General features: G+C 41.0%; 4 protein-coding genes across 4 annotated transcripts; 3 read left to right on the top strand and 1 right to left on the bottom strand.

Annotated features, from left to right (window-relative positions):
• The first annotated feature begins 2,904 nt into the window (after positions 1-2,904).
• LOC128863726 (anaphase-promoting complex subunit 11) lies at positions 2,905-3,521 on the top strand. The gene is made up of 2 exons (XM_054103034.1): positions 2,905-3,155; positions 3,253-3,521. Exons 1-2 carry the CDS (start codon positions 3,062-3,064, stop codon positions 3,414-3,416), a joined length of 258 nt encoding a protein of 85 aa, XP_053959009.1. The 5' UTR covers positions 2,905-3,061; the 3' UTR covers positions 3,417-3,521.
• Positions 3,522-3,541: 20 nt separating this feature from the next.
• Positions 3,542-5,731, top strand: LOC128863725 (uncharacterized). The gene has a single exon (XM_054103032.1). The coding sequence runs from the start codon at positions 3,542-3,544 to the stop codon at positions 4,529-4,531; it is 990 nt and encodes a 329-aa protein (XP_053959007.1). The 3' UTR covers positions 4,532-5,731.
• Positions 5,732-8,950: 3,219 nt separating this feature from the next.
• LOC128862861 (phosphatidylinositol glycan anchor biosynthesis class U protein) lies at positions 8,951-10,812 on the bottom strand. Its single transcript, XM_054101644.1, has 5 exons — positions 10,572-10,812; positions 9,878-10,511; positions 9,546-9,817; positions 9,344-9,486; positions 8,951-9,285 (listed from the first exon to the last, which is right to left on the bottom strand). Exons 1-5 carry the CDS (start codon positions 10,690-10,692, stop codon positions 9,175-9,177), a joined length of 1,281 nt encoding a protein of 426 aa, XP_053957619.1. The 5' UTR covers positions 10,693-10,812; the 3' UTR covers positions 8,951-9,174.
• A 1,673-nt stretch (positions 10,813-12,485) lies between these two features.
• Positions 12,486-14,815, top strand: LOC128862860 (U3 small nucleolar ribonucleoprotein protein MPP10). The gene is made up of 3 exons (XM_054101642.1): positions 12,486-12,690; positions 12,755-14,489; positions 14,561-14,815. Exons 1-3 carry the CDS (start codon positions 12,587-12,589, stop codon positions 14,723-14,725), a joined length of 2,004 nt encoding a protein of 667 aa, XP_053957617.1. The 5' UTR covers positions 12,486-12,586; the 3' UTR covers positions 14,726-14,815.
• The last annotated feature ends 9,984 nt before the right edge of the window (positions 14,816-24,799 follow it).

Below are 24,799 nucleotides of genomic sequence, written 5' to 3'. Positions count from 1 at the left end.
CTTAAGTTTGAGTTTTTTCAAATGAGTAATTAACAATTTTTTGTTTGCTAGTGCCTTAAACCACTTTCAAATTATGCACAGATGACAAAAGTGCAAATACATTTATGCAAGGAGCGCACTTTCAATTTTTAGTGGTCGACGGCGAACCAAAGTAACCCAGAGAATAATTTGTTTAAACCAATATTTGCATTTTGGAAAATTACACTTGTTTCTGTAGCCCAGTTTTTCCATGCTAACTTGTGTAAAAATAATTTTCATAAATTTTTGTGTCATATGTAAACATTTTTTACTTCGATATTAACATGAAATTCACTACACAGTTACTAATATCTGATCAAAGTGCCTTAAATTGATTTACCATAGTACTGAACACGTACTCGTTTGTTGGAATTGTATATTTAATTCTTAAAGGTTGTTATATTGTGGATGTTATTCGATAGTAAAATAAATATAAATAATTGGAGCGTACTCTTCTATGTTTGACCGAGCTCCTTCTCCTACTCATGGCGTGCGTCTTAATGTTGTTCTACAAATGTACTCACTGAATACCAACACCTGTGTTCATAGCATCTATACTAACTTCAGTAAAGCGTTCGATCGAGTTGCTTATGACATATTGCTAAGCAAGCTCAGGAAATATGGCGTCTGCGACAAAGCATTAGACTGGCTTAGGTCATATCTAGCTGGTAGACACCTGCAGGTCAAAATGGATGGCCTCCTATCCAATGAATAGCGGCTAACTCTGGTGTTCCGCAAGGTTCTCACCTCGGTCCGATTCTATTCAGCATATTCATGAATGATATTGGTAACGACTTCAACTCGGAATACCTATTCTTTGCGGACGATCTTAAAGTTTATCTATCAATCACTAGTGTGCTGGATAGTCATCTACTACAACAGGTTGTCGATAATCTCTCTGACTGGACAAGGAACAAACTGGATCTCAACTTTAAAAAGTGTGCTGTGATGTCCTTCTCGAGATCGCGTACTCCCTTACCTGCAGTGTACACACTCAATGGTGATAAAATAAGGGAGGTGGATGACATCAAAGACTTCGGTGTCACGATTAACACCAAACTAACTTTCCACAAGCACATAGACGGAATAACTCAGAGAGCTTTTAAGATAATCGGATTTATAAGTAGGAATAGTAAGGACTTCAAAAACCCCTACTGCCTGATTTGTCTTTTCAAAACTCTAGTTCTTCCAATACTGGAGTACGAATCCATAATCTGGTCTCCATACACTGAAGCAGGCATTACTAGAATTGAAAGAATGCAGCGTAAGCTCTGCAAGACCCTAGCCTTCCGGCATTCATCATCAACCGTTTCAGCTACAGAAGATATTTACATTCGGTACAACATCTACAGTCTGCGGCATAACTGATCTGGCGTTATTCTATAAAGTGGTAAATGGTATTATTGATGCCCTGCAAGTACGCAGCTCCTTCGAGCTTGCCCCGGCTGGTCTCACTCTTGGGAATAGTCGCCTACTGAAAACAGTCGCTACCTACAAAAGCTACGTCTATCACATCCCGTGCAATAGAATAGCCATCAGCGTCAACTCACTTCATGGTATTCTCGATTGCTTTGGTGGAACCTACGATACTTTTCTGCGAAATGCCAAAAATATCATCCTATAGTAATACCCTGATTTTTCTCAAGAACGTTCTGTCCCATAATCTTTATCATTGTATTTCTTACCAGCCCTCTATAAATGCTGATTCTGTACTCTCTTTTTTATTTGTATGTGTATTGCCGATTGGCGTTTGTTTAATAAATAAATAAATAAATAAATGGAATTAATATAACAAAAGGAAAAAAAATAATTAAGGGGTTATACACAGTTACGATTTCCAAAAAATCAATTTTTTATTTTTTCCATAATGTACATATATTTAAGAATTCATGCAGAAAATTTATTATCGTTCCGGTGAATATTTTCGAAGTTACACGCAAATTTGAAAAGGCGTTTCAGAGTGCTTGAAAATACAAGACCGTAGCGGCAGCGCGTTTTTCTCAAAATAGTGTTTTCAAAGTCGGTGGCCAACATTATTCGAAAACGGCTAAACCAATTAGTCTCAAATTTTAACAAAAGCTTCTTAAATAAATTTTTTAGTAATAAATCGAAGATTTTTTCTCACCGATAAATCATTTTTTTATAAACAATTTAAGGCTCATAAATCTCATAAAGAAATTTAATTCAAGTATAAAAAAGCTTTAAGAAAGGGTTGAACTCATGAAACCGCATTTGGCAATGAAAGGGTAAATATTTCTTTTTTTTTTCTTTTTGCTATTTGGAAACCAAGTCTTTAGTTATATTTCTGAATTTTGTTTTATGGGCATTTAGGTACTATTTGTTATGCTGTTCATATCTGAAATAAATTTCGTTTACATAGAGCTGGTTTTGTGGACCTGTTGAGATGTTTTTCTGGGCTTTATTATTGGTTGTCTAATTGTCGAAAATACTTATAAGATATCTAATTAAATTTTATTAATATTATTTATGAGGCACACATACAAAATAACCTTAACTTAATTTAAACTTTTAAGAAATCTAATCAAATTTCAATTCATTGCTCGATGTAATAAATAAAGTTTGCTTATCCAAGGTTTGTATAAAATATCATGTGGCTTTACTATGAGAGTTTGAAGAAAAACTCCATTATTTTTTTGGTAGATGTAAATTATATAATCGAAGTTGACTGGTCCAGGAACTAAAGATCGTCCACAAACAGAAATAATGGATTTCTTTTTCCTCACAAAAAATATCTTATTTTCTATGTATATTATTTTTTCTACTCTAAATTTTTAAGTTTAAACCGCTATCTTTTCGCAGTGTGGCAGCTGCAATTAATTTGCGATTTAGTCTTTCTCTTGATATTCGCTCAACCCATTTTCGCCGCATTATAGCAAAATCAAAAGCAGAAAACGTAAAAAGGGCCAGGACAAGAATTGTGAAAATTTTCGTTGAAAATTTATTTGTAGGGCTGTTAACAAAACAAAAATATTTTGCTGTGTATATTGCATTTGTTTTAATAAATGATCCTAATGATTGCAAAATGAAACTAACAATTAAATCATGGACTGGAGTAGCAACTTGGCGATGGATCGCAAATGATGAGAATTGTGGCATCTGTCGAATGTCATTCGAGAGTAAGTGGTAAAGGCACCAAATTTGATGCAATCAATAGAAAAAGAATAATTATTTATTTTATTCAGTTGATATTCATGCCTATTCCAATAATATTAGGTACCTGTCCGGAGTGTTCGCTGCCTGGTGACGATTGTCCTTTAGTGTGGGGCGTGTGCTCTCATTGTTTTCATATGCACTGCATTGTGAAGTGGTTGAATTTGCAAACTATGAATAAGCAATGTCCCATGTGCCGCCAAAGTTGGAAGTTCAATATACATTGAAAACATGGACGAAGTGTTACAAAAATAATTTCGTAAAAGTCATAATATAATATTAAATGCGAATTAAACGCGCAAATTTAATAAAAATAAAATTATCTAGAAATCATTAAAATATTAAACGATATATGAGATTAGCAAAAGAGCGTTCACGTGAGCGTGAAATGGATAGCGAATTGAATAAATTGTCTTTGCCCGGTTTGCCGCCACTGCCAAAAAGTCTGAGCACAGCAGCTGCAGGCGTTTCGTCGACAGCCTCATCAGCAACGCACTCGAATACTGCATCGCCGCTAAACCACCATCACCATGCATTACACGGTGTTGAAAGTGTTGAGCTCTTTTTGGGGCCCTCAACTTCGGCGGCAGCTACACGTAACCACTACCGGCACGGCAGCTTGTCATCGACGCAGGAGTCGTTAAGCGATCGCGAAAGTCTGCACAGTCGTGCCTCTTCATCGCACAGCAGCCATCATACGCCTACAAACACACATACCGATAACGGCGGCACATCACTTTCAACTGGTTTAGGCAGCGGCAGCGGAAGTAGCAGTACGAGCACACTAGACACCCAACTAGCCATACTGCGGCGTGAAATGTATGGTCTGCGACAGTTAGATCTTTCACTACTCTCACAATTGTGGGCACTAAATGAATCGATTCAGGGATTTCGTGTATTCTTACAAGAACAGGAGGCGCTTTCACCGCCATCACCCTCACCCACGCCATCAGACACGAATTCGCTTACATCCGAGGCCGAAGAGGAATCATACTCTGCGCAGCCTATAAAACTTGCACATCCCATTGTTGTGCCAGCAGCACTACCACCTGGTGGCTCGATTACGTCGCACGCTTCAACGAGTTCTGCATCCGGTACTTCCGGCTCCTCATCGGCTACCTCCTCGATGGGCAAACACGGCGGCGGCGGCATGCCATTGCCGCCTGCACCACAAAAAACACATCCTCAGCTGCCACGCATATTGCAGCAGCGCATGCGGCGGGCACCACCACCACCGCCACCAACAACGCGACCCAAACTGGGTAAGGACAACATGTCGGCGGCGAGCAATGCTGCTGTGGTAGCAGCAACGACAACACCTGTGCCGCAAAGACCTCTATGACAAAACCCATTCTTGGACTAAACACACACATATACCCACCAAAGATAACGGCGTATATCTTGGAAGTGTGCGATGCTTGGTCCAAGAATGTAGCGAACACAACTTGTATTTGATAGAAATGAGCGGAAACGCGCTCATAAGACAACGCGTTTTGGAGCGGAGTATAGCGCAACGGCGCCTGTTAAGCGTCTACATGGAAGTAGTCGTGGGGTAATCGAAGAGGCGAATGTTGTCAATTATGTATTGCAATTGTAATGCGATTGAAGAAGAAGCACGTCAAGTAGAACTTAGTTGAGGTTGGAGCGCAATTATGAATAAATAATCAAAACATATTCAGAGGATTTACGACTTGCCATTTTGGAAGTGTATTTAGCAAGCATGCAAACGGTAGTCAGCATGCCCAATAAAATTGGAACATTTTTGGCTTTTAAGTTTACTGATTGTGGCGCGGCATATTTAGTGCGTTCCAAGCGATTGTATGTAGTTTGTAAGCGCGTAAGTTAATCAAAAAACAGAAAACAAAAACACAAATAAATAACAAGTGACAGATCAGTGTCGTACTGTACACATACTTTCGAATATTGCTGTTAAAGGATTGAACTTACATATGAAACGAATTGAATATCAAACTTTTTAGATATACGAAAATTATTTGTTAATACATACATACTATTTATAAATAAAAGTTTGACAAGTTTTTTCCACTATATACAGACATATGTACACTCACATGCACACCAACGACGTGAACATAAAGATATTTGTAACAACCTACACATTGCATCCTACATATAACTTTACTGCATTTACATACTTAAAAACAAAAACAAAAAAATTATGTTTAAAAAAGTGTTCGATTACGTTTTTAAGCTTACACATTTTGGTGTCTCTTGGCAGCCACACTTTGTGTTGCTAGTCATATTTGCTAGCAACCGCGATGAAGACATTAAGTACACAACCTTAGCTGATTTTAGTCCAATACATAAATACATACACACATACATGCATGCATATACCTAAAGCGAAGTAGCACTAGACGTTCAATTCACATTCAGAACTTGCAATCAATTATTAATTACATACATACAAACATAAATAACGAATAACTGAGCATCATAATTACATATATTGCGAATTACATCGATCTAAATATATAAATTAATTAATAAAGCATAACTTCAACAAACAAACAAAAACAAAGAATGAAAGACGAAAAGTAGTTGTATTGTATGTAAGCCGCATTATAAACGTTGGCAGTTATACAAAATACAATAAAAATCCATATACATATAAACGCTAAACAAAATTAAATCATATAAACGCATTCGCATAGGTAAAAAAAACGAAAAAAATCATCCATTAAATAAAATGAAATCAACTAAGCTAAGCTAAACCTAAACTTGTTCTCGTTCAATCGTTATAATCAAGCTCCTATTATAAAATCTTCTACTCCACTAATTTTTACAAAAGTATTCCTTTCTATATAATTCTTAAGTTAGTATTGGTGAGGTGACAAAGGCCAGCCCAAAGAAAGGAAAGGTTGCTTTAACCAAAATCAAAGTAGCAGAATTCCTTGAAATACAGGAATTCGATGTGCATGTATGTATGTGTTTACTACATACATACAGATACGTATATGATTTAACAACACTAGGCAAAGAGCACGCAAAATTATACATTTCCACCTATGCATATTACTACTAAACCTATTATAACTTATTGAATCGTAAAATAATAAATAAATCAAATGTGAAAAAGAGAAATGTTAATATGAATTATGCAATAAATTATTAAACGAAAACAAAAGAAAAGTTTAACGATTTAAGTGTGGAAAGTTCATTTGCAATATTGTGCTGTAACACCCCGCACCGCATGAGTATCTACATACATATATCCTCATCCGCTGACGACTACTTTTACGAAGAAAAGAAGCAATGTTGCCGATGACCTGTCAGCGTTTCCATGGCAGTCAGTTCTACGTTACCGAAACGACCCGGAGTTATATCCGGCCAAGGACTGTCACTCCAGCAGCATTCCCCGTATGTAAGTATGGGGAATGTTTATGCTGATACAATAACAACAACAACAACAACATGACCTGTCAGCTATTAAATGTATGAGCATTCCCTGGCAGCCGATTCTACGTTACCGGAATAACTGAGATTTTTCCCGACGAAAGGCTGCCACCCCAGTAAACTTAGCCCTGTTTAGTGAACAGTTTATCATCACAGGAGTAATTCCATGCAGCAATCTTGCTCCAAATACTTCTCCTTAGAGCTGGTATTGAATCCAACTATGGGCCAAAGATATTCTATTGTTGCGTTTGCCATAAACGGCTCCACCGGAACGCCACCTCGGCTAGGTGCAATAAGTGCAAGACCTGTACAGGCCTTAAGTCACATAGGGAGTGGTCCACACGGTATGTGGCTCTCGTCACCAGGCTTCCATTGCCCCAATGGCTATCAAATCCCCTGATAGGCCGGAACTACTAATCGCCACCACAACCCATACCTTCACGGTAAGGAGCTTACTGGCGCAACACAACTCTTCCCTGTTAACGAGGGATGGCTATAACGTGCGCAGGCAAGATCGCGAGCGAGACAATCGTGGTGGCGTAGCGTTCATAGTCCACCACACAGTGCAGTGTCGTCTGATCGACAGCGGGGGTAGCACCTCAGAATGCTAAGGCATAGATGTTCGGCCAGGCGATGTCGAGCTCGAAATTTTTAATATTTACATACCCCCTGTCACCTGCTGCCCGGCTGGATATCATCCTGATATTGGTGCGCTTAGAGTTCAAAACCGATTGATTGTAGGTGTATTCAATGCGCATCACGAACTTTGGCATTCAAGCCTGTCAAACGATCGTAGAGGAAATCAATTGGCAGAGCAGATTGACGATTCGATATTCAGCACTGTGAACGACGACGCCCCCACCAGGGTAGAGGGCAATTGCAACAGCTCACCTGATATAACAATAGCTAGCGCTGGTTTGATAAATAGCATCACCTGGAGACCTATGCTAACGCTTGCATCAGACCACTTGCCCATTATCGTCTCTATTGAGAGACCTGCCGTCTTTGTTTCCGCGAATCACCCGTCTTATATTATCTTCAACAAAGCTAATTGGGCCAGCTTCGCGGAATTTACCGAGGACACCTTCCCCGCTCTCCCCATCCTCACCGACGTGCGCGCAGGCGAATGCGCATTCTCAGCCGCTGAGGCTCGCTTCATTCCTGCAGGAAGTATCCATTTTAGCAAACGAGCGTGGCCACCTAGGCTAGACCGATCCCGGGAATCCCCGCATAAAGGAGCTTAATTTGGCGATGCGGCAACTGGTCACCCAGCATAAGCGGACTAAATGGGAAGATCATCTGAAAACCTGCATCTTCAGTACTGAAGTGAGTAAGCTCTGGTCCCACCGTAAGGTACCTGTCGAACCAGACGGCTGTACAAACTGCCGAAGAACAGTGCGACACTTACTTTCTCCAGTGATGATGTTCAGGTGACTGGCAATAAAGCTAAATCATCCAAAACCATTGGCCCTGACGGAGTTAAAATGCTGATGCTGAAAAACATGGGTCTATTGGGAGTAGGATTCCTCACGAGGGTATTCAACCTGTCTATGGCCACTCTCATAATTTCTGACAAATAAAAAGCAGGGAAAGTGGTCCCACTACTAAAACCTGAGAAACCCGCTAACCAAGGGGAATGATACCGTCTACACATCAGCATAGCTTCGAGCGTAACTTTGTCTAGAATACTGTCTTCTTTTTTAGCAGGTTAAAGTCCTACTCATACAGAATCAACCCCTACAATATATGCCCGGCATGTGAAGGTGAGGAAAATTTTAATACGTAGAACTGGCTATCGAATAAATCGCGGCCTAAACCAAAATCGGTCTTTTAAGAACTGTGCTACTAACGTTAAACTTAGCGAAGATTTTCGATATCGTAAGCCGCACAACGCTAAGAGAAGACAGAGAATTTTCTCTCACCACGACTAAAAAAGGTCATTCAAAAATTTTCCAGATCAATCATTTAAGTAAAAAAGAATTTAATACTCAACGACATTCGAGATATCACAAAGCTCCCGCTATTTTTCCCACTGGATGATTTTCTAAACGATCGTGGGAGCCGATGGATTCAAAATAATGACAGTAAAGGCGAAGTCAAGGAGCTTCACTTTTGTTTTGGGGAAGGAAATGATTAGACACGGTAAGTATTTGAACTATTGGCCGGATATTGAGATACCGTTTTTTACTCATTTTGTTACAAAGTATGGCATATGCAGAAAAAGTGTTTCGTTTATGACTTCGCGTTTTTTTGTTTTGGTTGTGGATAGTGGTCGGTTATTACTGCTCAGTGCGACGAATTTGATCGCATTTCACCTGCCTATTAAATTTAAATTGCACATAAATAATTTTGAAATATGTGTAAGTTCCTTTTTTTTTTTAATTGCTAAAACAAACATTCCATGTTCCACTTTTTTTAATACTAAAAATTCCATACGCGCACTCCGATAATGACAACTCAGCAGCCAATACTCGGCTTTTCACTAATAAATGCAGTCAATAACAGAGCAGTGTGCAATTGGTACATTTAAGAGACAGCTTAAGTACTGGACATTAGGCAGCATAGTTCTTATTCCAAAATAATTTTAGCTTCCTTGCCATCGACATAGACCTTCAAGCCATTACGTAGACAGAAGTCGCGTTTGACATGGGCAAACAACAAATCGGTGACCAGAAATATCTGTGGAAGAAACAGTAAAATAAAAAAATGGTTTTAGTTGTAATTATGTTTGGTTTACTTGTCCTGTGGAGAAGGCCAACGTTGTACCAAAGTAGAAGTTGGCATTCGCCGAACCGGAATAAATCCATAATTGCCAAAGTGCTGGCATCATTGATAATGTCACCACGAAGAAACAGAACACCACAAAATTATGCGCCATAACTGTAATATAAAATATTAATATTTTCCAACTATTTATTATTATTCAACAAAAACCTTACATTTCCAGCAACGACGCCACAGCGGAAGTAGAGCCAAATAAAAACTTACATCACCAACACAGGGATACGAACGGAATATGGACATTAGGGCAATGAGCACTGTTGCCAATAACAATGGTTCTTTGCGTAATTTGAGTGACAATGGCACAAGGTAAAGGACGGTGGCGTTCATTTGGAATGTAATAAGGAACATCGTGCGAAAGTGTTCGAACATTTCAGTAAAGAAGTACCAAAAAAGTCCGATATTTGGCTGCAGATCACGATAGAAGAAGCTGTGAGTAAAGCAAAGCGATTAACAACATTGAATTTAGTAAAACATATCCATTACTTACATAAAACCGAGCGTGGCATCTAAGAAATTCCAGCTTTGCATTAAAGCATAGTTGACTAGAGTGATTCCAGCGCATGCAGCGACAAATAGTGCGACCACACGAATGGCACTGGATGTAGTGATTTTTGAGTGTTGTGTGAAGACCAACACAATAGGTGCAATTAGTACTAGCGGATATAAGCTGCGCATTGTTTCTAGCGCTAGGCAGAACACACAAGGCAACAAATACCGTTGCACCAAAAAATACAGTGTTAGCGCCAGCAGAAAATTGCTGAAAACTGTCGATGTTAGACCAGCGCAACTAACTAGCGTTAAAGGATTGAAAAGATAAGACAGTAACACACAACGCGGCACCACTTCCATATCAGACTCCTGCACTTGCAACTCCTCTGTACCTAAAGCAAACTCCGAACTTTGCTGCTTTTGTTCCAACAATTTGGACTGCACGAACTTTTGTGCCAATTTATATAACAGCATTGCTGTGGACAGATCCAAGAGAATGTAGAGTAGTGGCACAAAGTTGGAAAACCAGCCGAAAACACGAACGAGTAGTACTAAAACTACAGGCAACTCGTGCACCACATCGCCCGTATATGGATCTATTCCATTCTCATAGAGATATATTCCTTCTTGCACTGTGTGGGGAAAGATTACTTATTAATGAATTTTAATTACTGGTATTGAATCTGACTAACCTCGCTTGAATGAGTTTATAGGTGTTGACACTTCAACCCGTTCGCCAATCCAATGGAGACTTTGCAGATAGTAGCGTACGACACCTCCGAGCGCTAACAGCAGCACCAAGCTTTTATCCATATTCTATCTAGGAACCCAAAACTATTCTTTATACGCCGGCAAAATGTTTTCAAGACGCCAAGTGAAAAAAAAAACAAATTATGCCCACCACCAAATATGTGTAATCCACCACAGTCGGGATGGGTTTTGAAAAACATCTGAAATAACGGAGTTACCAGATGTGTAGCATGTGAAAATTATGGAAATTACGGATTGGCAGTAACAGCTTTTAAAATCCGCCGTTACTGCCAATATTGGCGTGACTGCTGAAGCAACCAGAACGTGGCATCATCAGTGAGTGAATTACTGAACAACCTATAATTCATTGTGCAGGCGAGAATTTTGTAAAAATTAGTTATACATTGTTTTTAAAATGGTTTCGTTGCGATAAGAAGAAATATTACTGTTAGATTTGGTACAATATTAAAAATCAAACAGCTTGGGTGGGAAACATCAATCGAATGAGAACGCGGAATTAACGAAATATTAATTAATAAATGAAGTAAATAACTAAATTAAACACAATATATCAATTACGTCGATAATGAACCGATCGCTGGGTTGGTTATAACCCAGACAGACGGCGGCATTAATCAGGATTACCAGCGAAGTTAATTCTGTTTAAAGTTGTAGTGTTACAGTTGGTTGTTAGGCGCAGTAGCGAACAGTTGATTTGCTTATAGGATAGTTTTGTCAGTAAAAGATGGATCGCAGGCAACAAATACGGGCAGGCAACTGATACTACGAAATAATTATTTATTTAAAAGAATCTTAAATTGCAATTGCTGAAACTGACCCGAAATATCAAAAGAATTAATTTAATTTTAATTAGTGCAAACTAGCATTTCATCCAGTCTTTCTTGTTCTTCTCTTTAAAAGTTTTATTATTTTTCATTAACAATAAATATTAGTTGTCATTTTTCGGCAATTTCGGCATCGACAATTCCCATAATCCGCTTAAATTATGAGGATTAAGTATAGTTGTTAACCCACATTAGTTGTAGATCTAATTCTGCTAAATTTTAGCTGATTACAGCGTTAAGCTCTTATCACGTTTTTTGTGCATGCAGGAGGAATAATGAAGTCAAAATGCCTAAAAGCCTTGATTAACATCGCAGTAGCAAAAGGCCGTTGTAGGAAAAAGCCCTAGTTATTACAAATGGTAGAACCAGATGTTGGGCGGTCGCCGTAGCCGAATGGGTTGGTGTGTGAATACCATTCGGAATTCACAGAGAGAACGTAGGTTCGAATCTCAGTGAAACACCAAAAAAAATTAAGAAAAACATTTTTCTGATAGCGGTCGCCCCTCGGCAGGCAATGGCAAACCTCCGAGGGTATTTCTGCCATGAAAAAAGCTACTCATAAAATTATCTGCCGTTTGGAGTAGGCTTGAAACTGTAAGTCCCTCCATTTGTGGAACAAGATCAAGACGCACACCACAAATAGGAGGAGGAGCTCGGCCAAATACCCAAAAAGGATGTACGCGCCAATTATATATACATATGTAGAACCAGATGGTGTCGGAAAACCATATTTAAAAAATGCATCTCTATTTGTGCCAAAAACGTATATCCATTTCAAATACATCGTTTGTTTTTGCACCTTGACAATTTATAAATTAACTATCAAAACGAATCAGAAATAAAAGAGTGGAAACTTTATGGAATTCTTTATAATTCAGGTATTCTTTGCTCTGAAGCGCTGAGAGCTTAAATAATGAATTTAACTAACTTACTAATATAGGAGTCTGGCACCACCAATATTCAATTTTTGTGTGGCAGTTCGGGTGTCTAAAATTATTGTGAATGGTCGCTTGAAAAGAAGCAGTTTTATTTACATCTTCTATGGTACATTTTTGCGCTGTGATTTCTTTAAATAATTTTAAATAAAAACAATATTAGTTGATTTGCTTACAATGGCCAGCGTTAAAGAAGGCCTTCTTCGCGAGAATGAAACATTTAGTGAAATCTCTAAAGAGTTCAATGAAATTACCGATGATCCGACACAATTTTTACTTGTGTAAGTAATGCACGTGGTGCACAAATATACAAAAACAAAATAATCTCTTTACTAAAATTTTTAGTGTTCCAACGACGAAGCAGGAGCGGATAAAATCTTTGCTGCAGAAAACATACCAAGCCTGTGTAAGAAATGATGAAACAACTAAAAAAGCGCCAGAAATATTGCCGGAGTTGTTCTTGGAGGACATGGATGAAGAACAGATTTGGCAACAGTTAGAACTGCGCAACAACACAATCATTTCAGCTATGGTAGAAAATGCATCAAAGCTACTGTCATTGCGGGAAGAAAAACTTGAGGTACGTTTGGATGAAGGCGAAAATGAAGAATCGGTTGAAGAGGATTTGGTGGAGAGTGAGAATGAAGCAAAAGATAATTCCGGCGTTCACGACTTGTTTAGTGCTGAGGATGATGATGAATTCGAGGAGCAAAATGTCGTTCAGCAAGAGAAAGAACATAGAAACAAGAGAAAGATCCGTCCCTCTATAGTAGACGATAAATTCTTTAAATTGAGTGAAATGGAATCATTTCTGGAAGAAGAAGACGCTAAAGAGATGCGCCGTAAGAAGAGCAAAACTAATAATTCCATCGATGCTGGTGTTGACTTCTTTGATGAGAATTTGGGTATAGAAGGCGATGATGATAGTGAAGATGAAAATCCAACATACAAAGACTTTTTTGATGAAGCTGGCGAAGATGAGGAAGAAATAAAAAAAGAAGATAGGCGGAATAAACAGAAAGATCATTTCGCAGATGCGCCAAGTGGTGACGAGGTAGAAGATATGGAGGAAGATGAAGATCTAAACGCCGAAGAAGGAGAAGAGGAGGAAGACGATGATATTGAGCAAAAAGATGATGAAAATGGTGATAGCGATAATGAAAGCCTTACTACCAAAGGAGCTCTACAACCCGCCTCTTCAGGTTCGGATGATGATACGGACGATGAAGCGAATGATAAAAAGGGGCAGCCACAATCTTCGTTTGAAATACGGCAGTCACGTTTGCAGCAACGTATACGCGAATATGAGACAGAAGTGCTGGGCGAAAAGACCTGGCAATTGAGAGGAGAAGTCCAAGCTGCTAGCAGACCAGCAAATTCACTGCTAGAGGAGGTGCTTGAATTCGAGTCAACTGTGCGACCAGCCCCCATTATCACTGAACAGACAACGCGCTGCTTGGAGGATATAATAAAACAACGCATTAAAGACCAAGCGTGGGATGATCCACAACCCAAAATAAAACCTGTGCAAACTCCACACGAACTACGAAAGCAATTAATATTGGACCAAGACAAGTCCAAAGAATCGCTAGCTCAAGTATACGAGAAAGAATATCAAAAAGAGATGAATAAATTGGATCCGAATCGGGGCGATACAGCTGAGGAGGAATCCAAAGAGCACAAGGAAATCAAAGATCTTATGCGTTCGTTATTCGTTAAATTGGATGCACTATCCAATTTCCATTTCACACCGAAACCGGTCGCGCCAGAGGCTAGAATTATAACAAACACACCAGCGGTGGCAATGGAAGAGGTGGCTCCTGTGGCGGTTAGTGATGCCAAATTACTTGCGCCCAAAGAAGTATACCGCGGACCTAAGAATGAATTAGTCGGCAAAACGGAACGTAACCGCACAGACAAGAATCGCGAGCGACGCAAGAAGAAGCAGAAACAACGTGCCATCAACCAGATATTGGATGAGAAGAGCAAGAAAAAGCAGGAGCTGGGCATAGCGCCCACCAAGAAAGAGGAAAGCGCCAAGCTGCTAAAGTCGCTAACAAGACATCGCAATGTCGAAAAGGTAAATTTAAGCAATTGTTTTTTGTTTTTAGTTTTTTCATTAAACAAAAATATTTAATTTTTAACTTGCAGTTGAACACAACCAGCGACGATCAGCGCGCATTGAAGTCGTCCAAGTCGTTCTTCTCCAAATTGCAGGATACAACCAGCGTCGCGGGCAAAGCGGCCATGGCAGTAAAAGCGAAGAACCAGAAATCCGTTGGGAAAGCACTAACAGCGAAAAAAGTGAAACTGTAATACGTATTATTACGGACTTTGTTAGAAATAAAAAGTTGGTTTTATTATATTATAATACATGCGTATGAGTTGCACGCACATGCATACATATTTGTTGGGCCACATGCGTAAACAAATTCTACAGGATATTCGTATTAGTGAACTCTCATTTTCAGTACGTTGTTGTTTTTGCCAAGTTTTAGTTCTTAAACTGACGTCAACATTCGTCATATTCATTTGTAATGTAGCAATTTTATGCTGTGCCCAAAGTCACGTGCCACCGCAATTAGGCTGCGTCCACAAGAGAACTGAGTGATGCGCGCGCCGGTAAACTCGGCAACGGCAAAGTTACTTTTGCTGAATCAATGTGATTGTGTGAGTGAATATCAGTGCATTGTGTTAGTTGGAAGCCGCATGGGGGAACCGCTGTTAGAAACAGCAGATCATCAACTTAAATATTCTTGTTTTTTTTAGCTATCGCACACTTCTATGTGGAATTTGCAAAAAAAAAGGCCATAGGGGTCGGAAAACTATGCGCGCGTGTCATGCAGAAATAAAATTGGCATGCGAAAATAATATACAGCTATCTACTTATTCTATTGTAGAAGGGTAGCAGAAATCGAAAATTGCGTTCTTAGAGCCACATGCGTTGAAAATTGGCGGAGAAAAGGATTGTGCGTGGGTTGGCATATGTATATAGCAATGAAAATATACAAGCGTATGTGTGTTTGTATGTATATGGGAAACCAAGTTAAACCGCTGCCCGAACATATTTACTTAATGATTTTAATTTGAAGAGGTAATAGATGAATTGAAATAAAAACAGAAGTGGAAAATCCACGTCAAAGCGACGCTTTCTTATGTAAGTATACAGGATCCGGCTCGCGAAGTGTAACCAATTAAAAAGGCCATACATTTAGTTTGGAAAATTACTTTTATTCAATTCAAAGAGGCATGGGTAGTGTCACAAAGCGATGCAGCCGCTCTTGAGGTGCTCGAGAGAAAAGCTGTGCGCGTTGGCGAAGAATACCGTTCAAGAATGAACCACGAGCTGTATGAGCTCTACGCCGACATTGACGTAGTTTAACGCATCGCCATCCAACGCCTGCGTTGGCTAGGGCATGTCGTGGGTATGGATGAAGAAGCTCCAGCAAAGAAGGTGTTCGAGGGCGAAGTCCAAGGGAGCCGACGAAGAGGAAGACCATTGCTCCGGTGGAAAGACCAGGTGGAGGAAACCCTATGCTCGCTTGGTGTACAGAATTGGAGAAGGCGCGCGCGGAGCAGAGGCGCCTGGAGAGAGCTTTTGAGGTCGGCCGTAACTCGGTAACGGGTTGATATGGCCACCTAAGTAAGTAAGTAAGCAATTCAAAGTAAAAAATGATGGAAAATAATACAAAATTAAGAATCAATTTACTTTTGCTCGATTTGACCACCTTTTGTCTTGAATATGGCCTTGAGACCGTCCAGAAACGAATCGGCAGCTGTCTGAATGTGATTTGCAGGTATTTTGGTCCACTCGCGGGCAATGGCTTTTTTCAGCGACTCGAGACTAGTTAATCTTTTGGGTCGGACCTTGCTCTCCAAAATGGCCTAAAGAGAATAATCCATCGGATTCCCGTCTGGTGAACTTGAGAGCCACTGTGTGGACGTTATGAAGTTCGGAACGTTGTTTTTAGCTACTCTTGGTTCACTCGAGCTTTGTGAGACGATGCCGAGTTCTGTTGAAAAGTCCATGGTCTGCCACCGAAATGTTTGCCTGCCAACGGCTTCAAAGCAAACTCCAGAATACTTTCCCGATAATATTTCGCATTTACCTTGACGCCAGGCTCGATGAAAACGATTGGAGAGTGCCCATCTGCGGTTATAGCGGCCCAAACCATTACCTGTGGCGGGTACTGCTTCCTAGTGGCCAATCGATGATTCAAATTCTCGTATGAATGGCCGGTCAAATAAACCCTATCGTTTTGGGAGTTTACGGATTGCTCACTTTGAAAATTTTTCTCGTCAGAAAGCACAATGTTCGGAAATTGACCGCTTTCGGCCAAGCGAAACAACTCCTTCGCTCTCCCAAGTCTGACTTGTTGCTGCTTTGGTGTGAGATCATGCTCATGGATCGTGTACGGCTTAACTTTGAGATCATTTTTCTGTATGCGACGGATGCTACGGTTAGATATTTTCAATTTTTCCGCCATTTGATTGGCACTTCGTCTGGGATTTCGCTCAAGGCGCTTATTCATTTTTTGAAATCTATTACTGATTTTCTTTTTTGGAGTTTACTCTCGGCAATATGGTTCCGTGCGCTTGTGAACAATACTCTGGACTGTCATTTAGCCAAATAACAGACAGCTGATGCCCGTCCATCAGTTGCGTGAGCGGTCCAAAGTTGGTAAGACTTCGGGCGCCGGACCCTGTAATATAATCTAATGTAATCAACTTTTTTTTATAGAAACAGCCCATGATTCAATAATAGATCTGTTCATGTAAAAATTATCCAGTAACGTTCCAGTAACTTAATTTCCGGGAATTCGCTCTCAAAGAGGAAAATATCAAAAAAGTACATGAACGCAGAATCATTAACAATTGCCAAGTTTTACGAACAGCTGATTAAATTGTTGGCGGGAAACATCAAAAAAAGTAAAAAAAAACCAGATCAGTTGAGCTACTTACAATCCTTCTAACTACGTCGAGCAATCTTCTAAGGTTGACAAAATCCTAGCTCTCGAACTTTGTAGGCGTTCTCACAGGACATTGACCGCGAGGTGTGCATGCTGTGAGACTTGGAATTACCTCAAGTCCTTTTTGCGTCGGATGCAGAGAAGATGAGGTGGAATCAACTCAGCACCTTCTCCTTAAAAGGCGATGTCAAGGGCTGTTCAAACTGCTTGGGAATAAAACTTATGTCACATTGTCTAAAGACATGGGAACGTATCCTCGACGTACGCATTACCAAGCAACTAGTTCGGTTTCGTGAGTAGGAAGTCGACTGTTGATGCTATCTACATTTTTCGTACGGTCATAGAAAAACACCGATTAAATAAAGAAAATCTGTTTAGAGTCTTTATTGACCTCGAAAAGGCGTTCGACCGCATGCCTAGAAACTCGTTTGAACGACATGAAGCAAGCACCTGATCCCGGAAACCATCATTAAACATGTCATTGATACCTACCATCGAGTAACTCCTCAGGTAAAATGTGCGAGTGGACTGATCTACCATAAAGCTTCTCTTTAATCTGGTGACGGACTTCCTTACGCGGGAAATCCAAGGCAACCTCCCTTGTACACTGCTGTATGCTGACGATGTAGCCCTTCTCGTACGCGACAAAGCCATCCTCCAAGAAAGTCTGAGGCGGTGGGTTACCTTCCATGAGTCGACTTGGATACAAGTAAGCCGCACAAAGCCCAAAGCAATCGAGTTTAATTTTGCCACAACGAGTTGTGAGAGTCCAGCTTTTACAATAAATAGTGTGCGCCTTCAAATTTGTTGATAGTTTTAAGTATGATACTTTAAGTATTTGGGCTGGCATGTCAGCGAAGATGGCGCCTTAGAATGAGAAATTGCTCACTGAATTCAATATGGATGGCAAAGCTGCAGAGCAACCTTCGAAGTCTTGTGCGACAAGAAAGTTCCGCAAAAATTAAAATGAAGAATTTACAAAAGCTTGAAAAGTCCGGGAATGGCAAATGCATCCGACTAGGCTATATATACCATGTAAACTAGAACTGAAACTGCACGCGGCAGAAAAGCGGATGCTGAGACGGGTCTGCGGCCTTACACTGCTGGACAAGATTCAAAACACCTTTATTCTTGGTAGCAATAAAGTTGCTCAGTCATGTTATGAGAAGACCAAAGAATCACGGCGTTCTTGCGCATCTTCTCCATATACAATTTTTTTTTAACATTCGTTTTATGGAAGAGAATGCAAATACCAAACTTGAATGGAAAGTTTTGTAAACTGCATACCCTGAGTTTGTCTAAAAATTTTAATTAAAAAGTTTGATGTTTTGATGGAAATTTTTTCGACATCAAAAATTGAAAAAAAAAAAACAACGAAAAAGAAGTGATTGCACAAATACGCACCATAAATATTTAGTATTAGTATTAGTACTCGTACCTACATCTTAATTATTCTTACACTCACTAAACCATATGATTCGAATTCAACATCGAGCCGCTATCTGCCGCTGCCTTCCTTTTCATTAATTTCTGCTGATATGTTGGTTTCCATATTGTCGACTATTATAGTTTTTTCCTCATTAGTGGCACATACGAACTCACATAATAAATTTTTAATCAATTGATTTTGAAAATCCAACTATGGACTCTGGCGACTGGCTGCGATGATTGTAGGGAAAACCAAGCGCATTCGTCTTTATTGTAGTCGTAAAAGGCGTCAGCATTAATGTGTAATAAAACTTATTGAGTTTGCTGGTTAAAAATAAACATACATATGAAGATATGAATATGCAATTTACTCGAAGATTAACCCAGCAGGAGGTATCAGCAATTTAGAGCTAGTGCCGCAGTACAGCTACGATTAGTTCGCCAACCTTTTCTTTTTTATGCAAAAAATGTGTAATGCGTCTAACCTACTTTTTCGGTTATTAGTTTGTGTTTGTTTAGGCGGGCTGCTCTCATCAAGAGTTCAGAAGAAGGCTTCTTTAGCTTTACCTCAACCTTAGACCCTTCCTATTATTTGGCGATTCCAAACAGTAGCTGCAACGGAAATGGGCCTAACTTATTCAGGTCCTTCAAGAAATGGCTCCGCATAAATCTGAAGCGCATTGTTCAAAGTGCAGGGCGTTTGCACAGGAAATATAACTCTTCCTCGACTGTACTTTCTTCTACAGTAATCGTTATGAGGCCAATTTCAAATTGATGGCCATACACCTAATAGTCCAGTGCATCATTTGTATTGATTGTTGGCCAAAGTGAACGCAATACTCTCCAGATATCCAGGATAGTTTCCATGATGTTAGTAGTTATTGTAGTATTTTCTTCGGGCGTTAGGAATCATTACTTAGTTCAATGGATAGAAAACTAATCTGTTTAGTGCAGATAGGGTTTCTGTTGAAGTGGGTGCCTTTTCCCACATAGCTCGACTCCATCTGAGAGGGGCTCTGTGGCTTTTCTTCTTCATGATAGCGTCCACGAAAGTCATTGTAAGGGACCGCAAGGCATTTGAAATATCTCGAGGCAAAAATGTGAGCTGCTAGTCGCCCCCTGACCATAGTTAGTTCTCTCCGAGTAGCGATTTTCTTAGGATCCGCTCGAACCGTCTTTGGTTTGGATGTGTTGTTAGTACTAAGTAGCACTAACTGGGATCTGTGGTTTTTATTAAGCATTCCCTAATGATGATACAGGGTCCGACACTCGAAGTGTACCCAACTTTAGACCGCTCGCGCAGCTGATGTACGGGCATCAGCTTAAAGTAAATAAAGTTTTTGTGCACCGCACCATTACTCGTTACAATGATACTGGTAGCATCGCGAAACGTCATGGAGATGGTCATCAAAAGGCAGCAACATCACGTGAAAAGGTGCAAAAAGTGAAGAAGTGACTTGAGCGAAATCTCCGATGAAGTGCCAATCAAATGGCGAAAGAACTGAAAATATCTGACCGTAGCATCCGTCGCATACTGAATTGATCTCAAAGTCAAGCCTTACAAGATCCAAAAGGCGCATGATCTCACACCAAAGATGCAACAAGTAAGACTTGAGAGAGCGAAGGAGCTGCTTTGCTTGGCCGAAAGCGGTCGATTTCCGAACATTGTGTTTTGTGATTTTGATTTTTGATTTTGTGAAAATTTTTCAAATTGAGCAATTCGTAAATTCCCAGAACGATAGGGTTTATTTAATCGACCGTTCATACGAGAATTTGAGTCATCGATTCGCCACGCGGAGGCAGCACCCGTCACCGGTAATGGTTTGGACCGCTATAACCGCAGTTGGGCGCTCTCCAATCGTATTCATCGAGCCTGGCGTCAAGGTAAATGCGAAATATTATCGGGAAAGTATTCTGGAGTTTGCTTTGAAGCCATGAGCAGACAAACATTTCGGTAGCAGACCATGGACGTTTCAACAGAACTCGACACCATCTCAAAAAGCTCGAGCGAACCAAGAGTGGCTAAAAAACAACTTTCCGAACTTCATAACGTCCACACAGTTGTTCTCAAATTCACCAGACGGCATTAATCTCTATGGGCCATTTTGGAGAGCGAGGTCTGAACTAAAAGATGCACCAGTCTCGAAGAGCTGAAAAAAGCCATTGCCCGCGAGTGGGCCAAAATACCTGCAAGTCACATTCGGACAGCTTGCTCGTTTCGTTTCTGGACCTTCTCAAGGCCATAGACAAGGCAAAAGGTGGTCATATCGAGCAAAATTAAACTGAGTCTTAATTTTGTATTATTTTCACACACTTTTTACTGTGAATTGAATAAAAGTAATTTTCCAAAAAAAGTTTATGGCCTTTTTAATTGGTTACACTTCGAGTGCCGGACCCTCTAGTAGCTGGATGCGAGTGGGATACCTAATACTCTCAGGTCAGTAAAACTAGTATGGAAGTACCATTACTTTTAAGCTCATCTGCCTCGTCTAGTATAGAGCGGAAGACGGGAGCCATTTGAATCATTAGTTGTTCAAAGTATAGATTACCGTGAGCTTTGTTCTCCACCCTTCTTCCATCCATATGGAACTGAATGGATTTGTCGGTTCGTAAAGTTACTTCGGTCTATAAATATGTGAAACCTCTTGAAGAAGATGAGCACTGGCTTTAAGTATGTAGTTCGATATGTGTTGTAGGCTGGGTGCTGATAATTTGACACCTTCGAGCTTCGTTCCAGCCTTTTAGTTGTTGTAGCCCTTGGAAAGCCTTGCTTTGTACAGAATCTCCCATGCCGCCACTGCATAAGTGTAATATAACTTTATTTACTTAAGATCGTAGAAAGAAAGCGGAGTTAGATGTGAAGTTTGAAATCACGCATTCGTCGGTGATTTTGGACAGTTTTTGTCTAAGTACCGATATGCATAGTTGATGGCACAATGCTCAAAAAGTTAACATCGTGAACGTTTCACTGGAGGCTCAGTAACTTCTTATAAAAGTTAGAAGCCTAAGAAGTATGTGCTCAATGGAAATCCCAATTTGTAAGACGACTCTTTGCTATCAACATATTTCTACTATCAACATATTTAACCCTTTTGGATCATTCGACGGGATAATTCACGCACAAAAACTCTTTCTTATCACCAAGAACGGAATAATCCACAATAAATAATTTTAGTATTCCTGTAACATTATTTTTCATTAGAACAAATAGTAAACGTTTTGCGGACGCAAGGTATTATGGCGGTAAAGTATTTTGAGTAGGTACAACGCGCATTTCGAACGGTGATGCAAAAGGGTTAATAATTCCTGTCCGACGAATGCCATTATTGGAGACTAATTTCATATGAAGAACTCTAGTCAACCCATGAGATCTTCATGACGCTAATGCAAGAGAATTTTGGAAATTGTAACAGGGTAAAGCCCTCCATCGCATAGAAGAAGGGGTTGGTGTGTGACTACCATTTGGTTTTGCCCGAGGTCGAAACCTTTAGTGGGCACGAAGCACCAAAATTGTAGAAAATGCTGCTTTATAACAGCGTATTTTTGCCAACAAACGATGTAAGCGCCAATTACATATATATATAAACTCTTCCTGGTCCAAAATGGAATACGCCAATATATGCATACATAAGTCACAAGGATGGTTCCATGTGTAGAAGTCCACGCAAGTGGGGAAAGTTACTGATCGCCATTCACTTGGGAGTGGTCAGGACGATTCTTCTACATATGGTCCAAGCAGCTCACAACGTCCGGGATTAGCCCACGTATCCTCTGGTTAGCTTCCGAACACCCGTCCGGGAGTGAGCTAAAGTGAGAAGGCGAAGCATCCCAGCATAGCTGGTTGTGCGCTGGGTTTGGGATCCGCCACTTAAAAAGCCCCCCCAATGAAAACAGCAACAAAGCCTCGGATGAGAACTTCCAACACTGATGACGATCCCTGCAAACGAAATAAGGAATACGATTTGAGGGCATGCACCTGGAATGTCCGGTCCCTTAATGGGGAAGGTGCCTCTGCCCGGCTGGTTGATGTCCTCGTGAGAGTAAAGGCTGACATCACTGCCATCCAAGAGATGCGATGGACGGGGCAAGGTAAGAAAAACATAGGACCTTGCGACGTCTAGTACAGCTGCCATGTAAAAGAGCGCAAATTCGGTGTCGGATTTGTTGTGGGAGAGAGACTTCGTCGCCAAGTACTGTCGTTCACTCCGGTGGACGAGCGTCTCGCAATAATCCGCATCAAAGCGCGATTTTTTAACATCTCGCTAATTTGCGCCCACGCCCCGACGGAAGAGAAGGACGATGCGACCAAGGATTCTTTCTATGAGCGCTTGGAACGTTCCTATGAGCGCTGCCTCCGCCACGACATTAAAATCGTGCTTGGCGACTTCAACGCCAGGGTGGGCAAGGAGGGAATTTTTGGTCCCACAGTCGGAAAATTCAGCCTGCACAACGAAACATCCGGTAACGGACAGAGGCTGATCGACTTCGCTGGGGCCCGAAACATGGTAGTCTGCAGCACCAGATTCCAGCATAAAAAGATACACCAAGCTACCTGGCTGTCTCCTGATCGAAAAACGCGAAACCAGATCGATCATGTTGTGATAGATGGAAGACACGCTTCTAGTGTATTAGATGTACGTACGATCCGAGGAGCCAACATCGACTCGGATCATTACCTTGTTGCAGCCAAACTGCGCACACGCCTCTGTGCAGCAAAAAACGTACATCTACCTACGCAAAGAATGTTCGACATCGAAAAGCTGCAATCACAACAGACAGTCAGAAGATTCGCCACTCGACTCTCACTCCTGCTCTCGGAGAGCACTGCCCAACACACCGGCATGCGCGAGCAATGGAGCAACATTTCTCATTCCCTACGTACCGCCGAAGAAGAAATCGGATTCCGGCGAGCCCGAAAAAACAATTGGTACGACGAGGAATGTCATGCTGCCGCCGAAAGAAAAGATGCCGCCTATAGAGCCACGCTGCGATCGGGCGCAACGCGAGCCATGTGGGATCGCTACAGAGAGCTGAAAAAGGAAGAGAGACGTATTATCCGACAGAAGAAACGAGAGGCCGAAATACGTGAGGGCGAGGAGCTTGAGATGCTGGCCAATAGGAACAACGCCCGAAAATTCTACCAGAAAGTTCGGCGGCTTACAGAAGGTTTTAAGACCGGGGCGTTGTCCTGTAAGAACAAAGACGGCGATCTGGTGACTGACGTACAGAGCAATCTTAAATTATGGAGGGAACACTTCTCGAACCTGTTAAACGGTGACAGCTGCGCATGTCATAGAGAATGTGAAGATCCCGATACCCCAATCGTTGACGACGGAATTGTCGTTCCGTTACCCGACCATGACGAGGTGAGAATAGCGATAACGCGGCTAAAGAACAACAAAGCCGCGGGCGCCGACGGAGCTGGTAAGGTGCATGCATCAGCTCCTATGCAAAATATGGTCGGATGAAAGCATGCCTGCCGATTGGAATTTAAGTATGCTCTGCCCAATCCATAAGAAGGGCGATCCTGCAATTTGTGCCAATTACCGCGGGATTAGTCTTCTAAATATCGCCTATAAGGTTCTAGCGAGCGTATTGTGTGAAAGGCTGAAGCCCACCGTCAACCAGCTGATTGGACCTTATCAGTGTGGCTTCAGACCTGGAAAGTCTACCATCGACCAAATATTCACAATACGCCAAATCTTGGAAAAGACCCATGAAAGGAGAATCGACACACACCATCTTTTCGTCGACTTCAAAGCTGCATTCGACAGTACGGAAAGGAGTTACCTGTATGCCGCTATGTCTGAATTTGGTATCCCCGCAAAACTAATACGGCTATGTAAGATGACGTTGCTCAACACCAGCAGCGCTGTCAGAATTGGGAAGGACCTCTCCGAGCCGTTTGATACCAAACGAGGTTTCAGACAGGGTGACTCGCTGTCGTGTGACTTCTTTAACCTGATGTTGGAGAGCATCGTACGAGCCGCAG

Source organism: Anastrepha ludens, chromosome 5, assembly GCF_028408465.1.
Source record: "Anastrepha ludens isolate Willacy chromosome 5, idAnaLude1.1, whole genome shotgun sequence".
NCBI lineage: Eukaryota > Metazoa > Arthropoda > Insecta > Diptera > Tephritidae > Anastrepha > Anastrepha ludens.
This window is presented reverse-complemented; position numbering and strand designations above follow the sequence as displayed.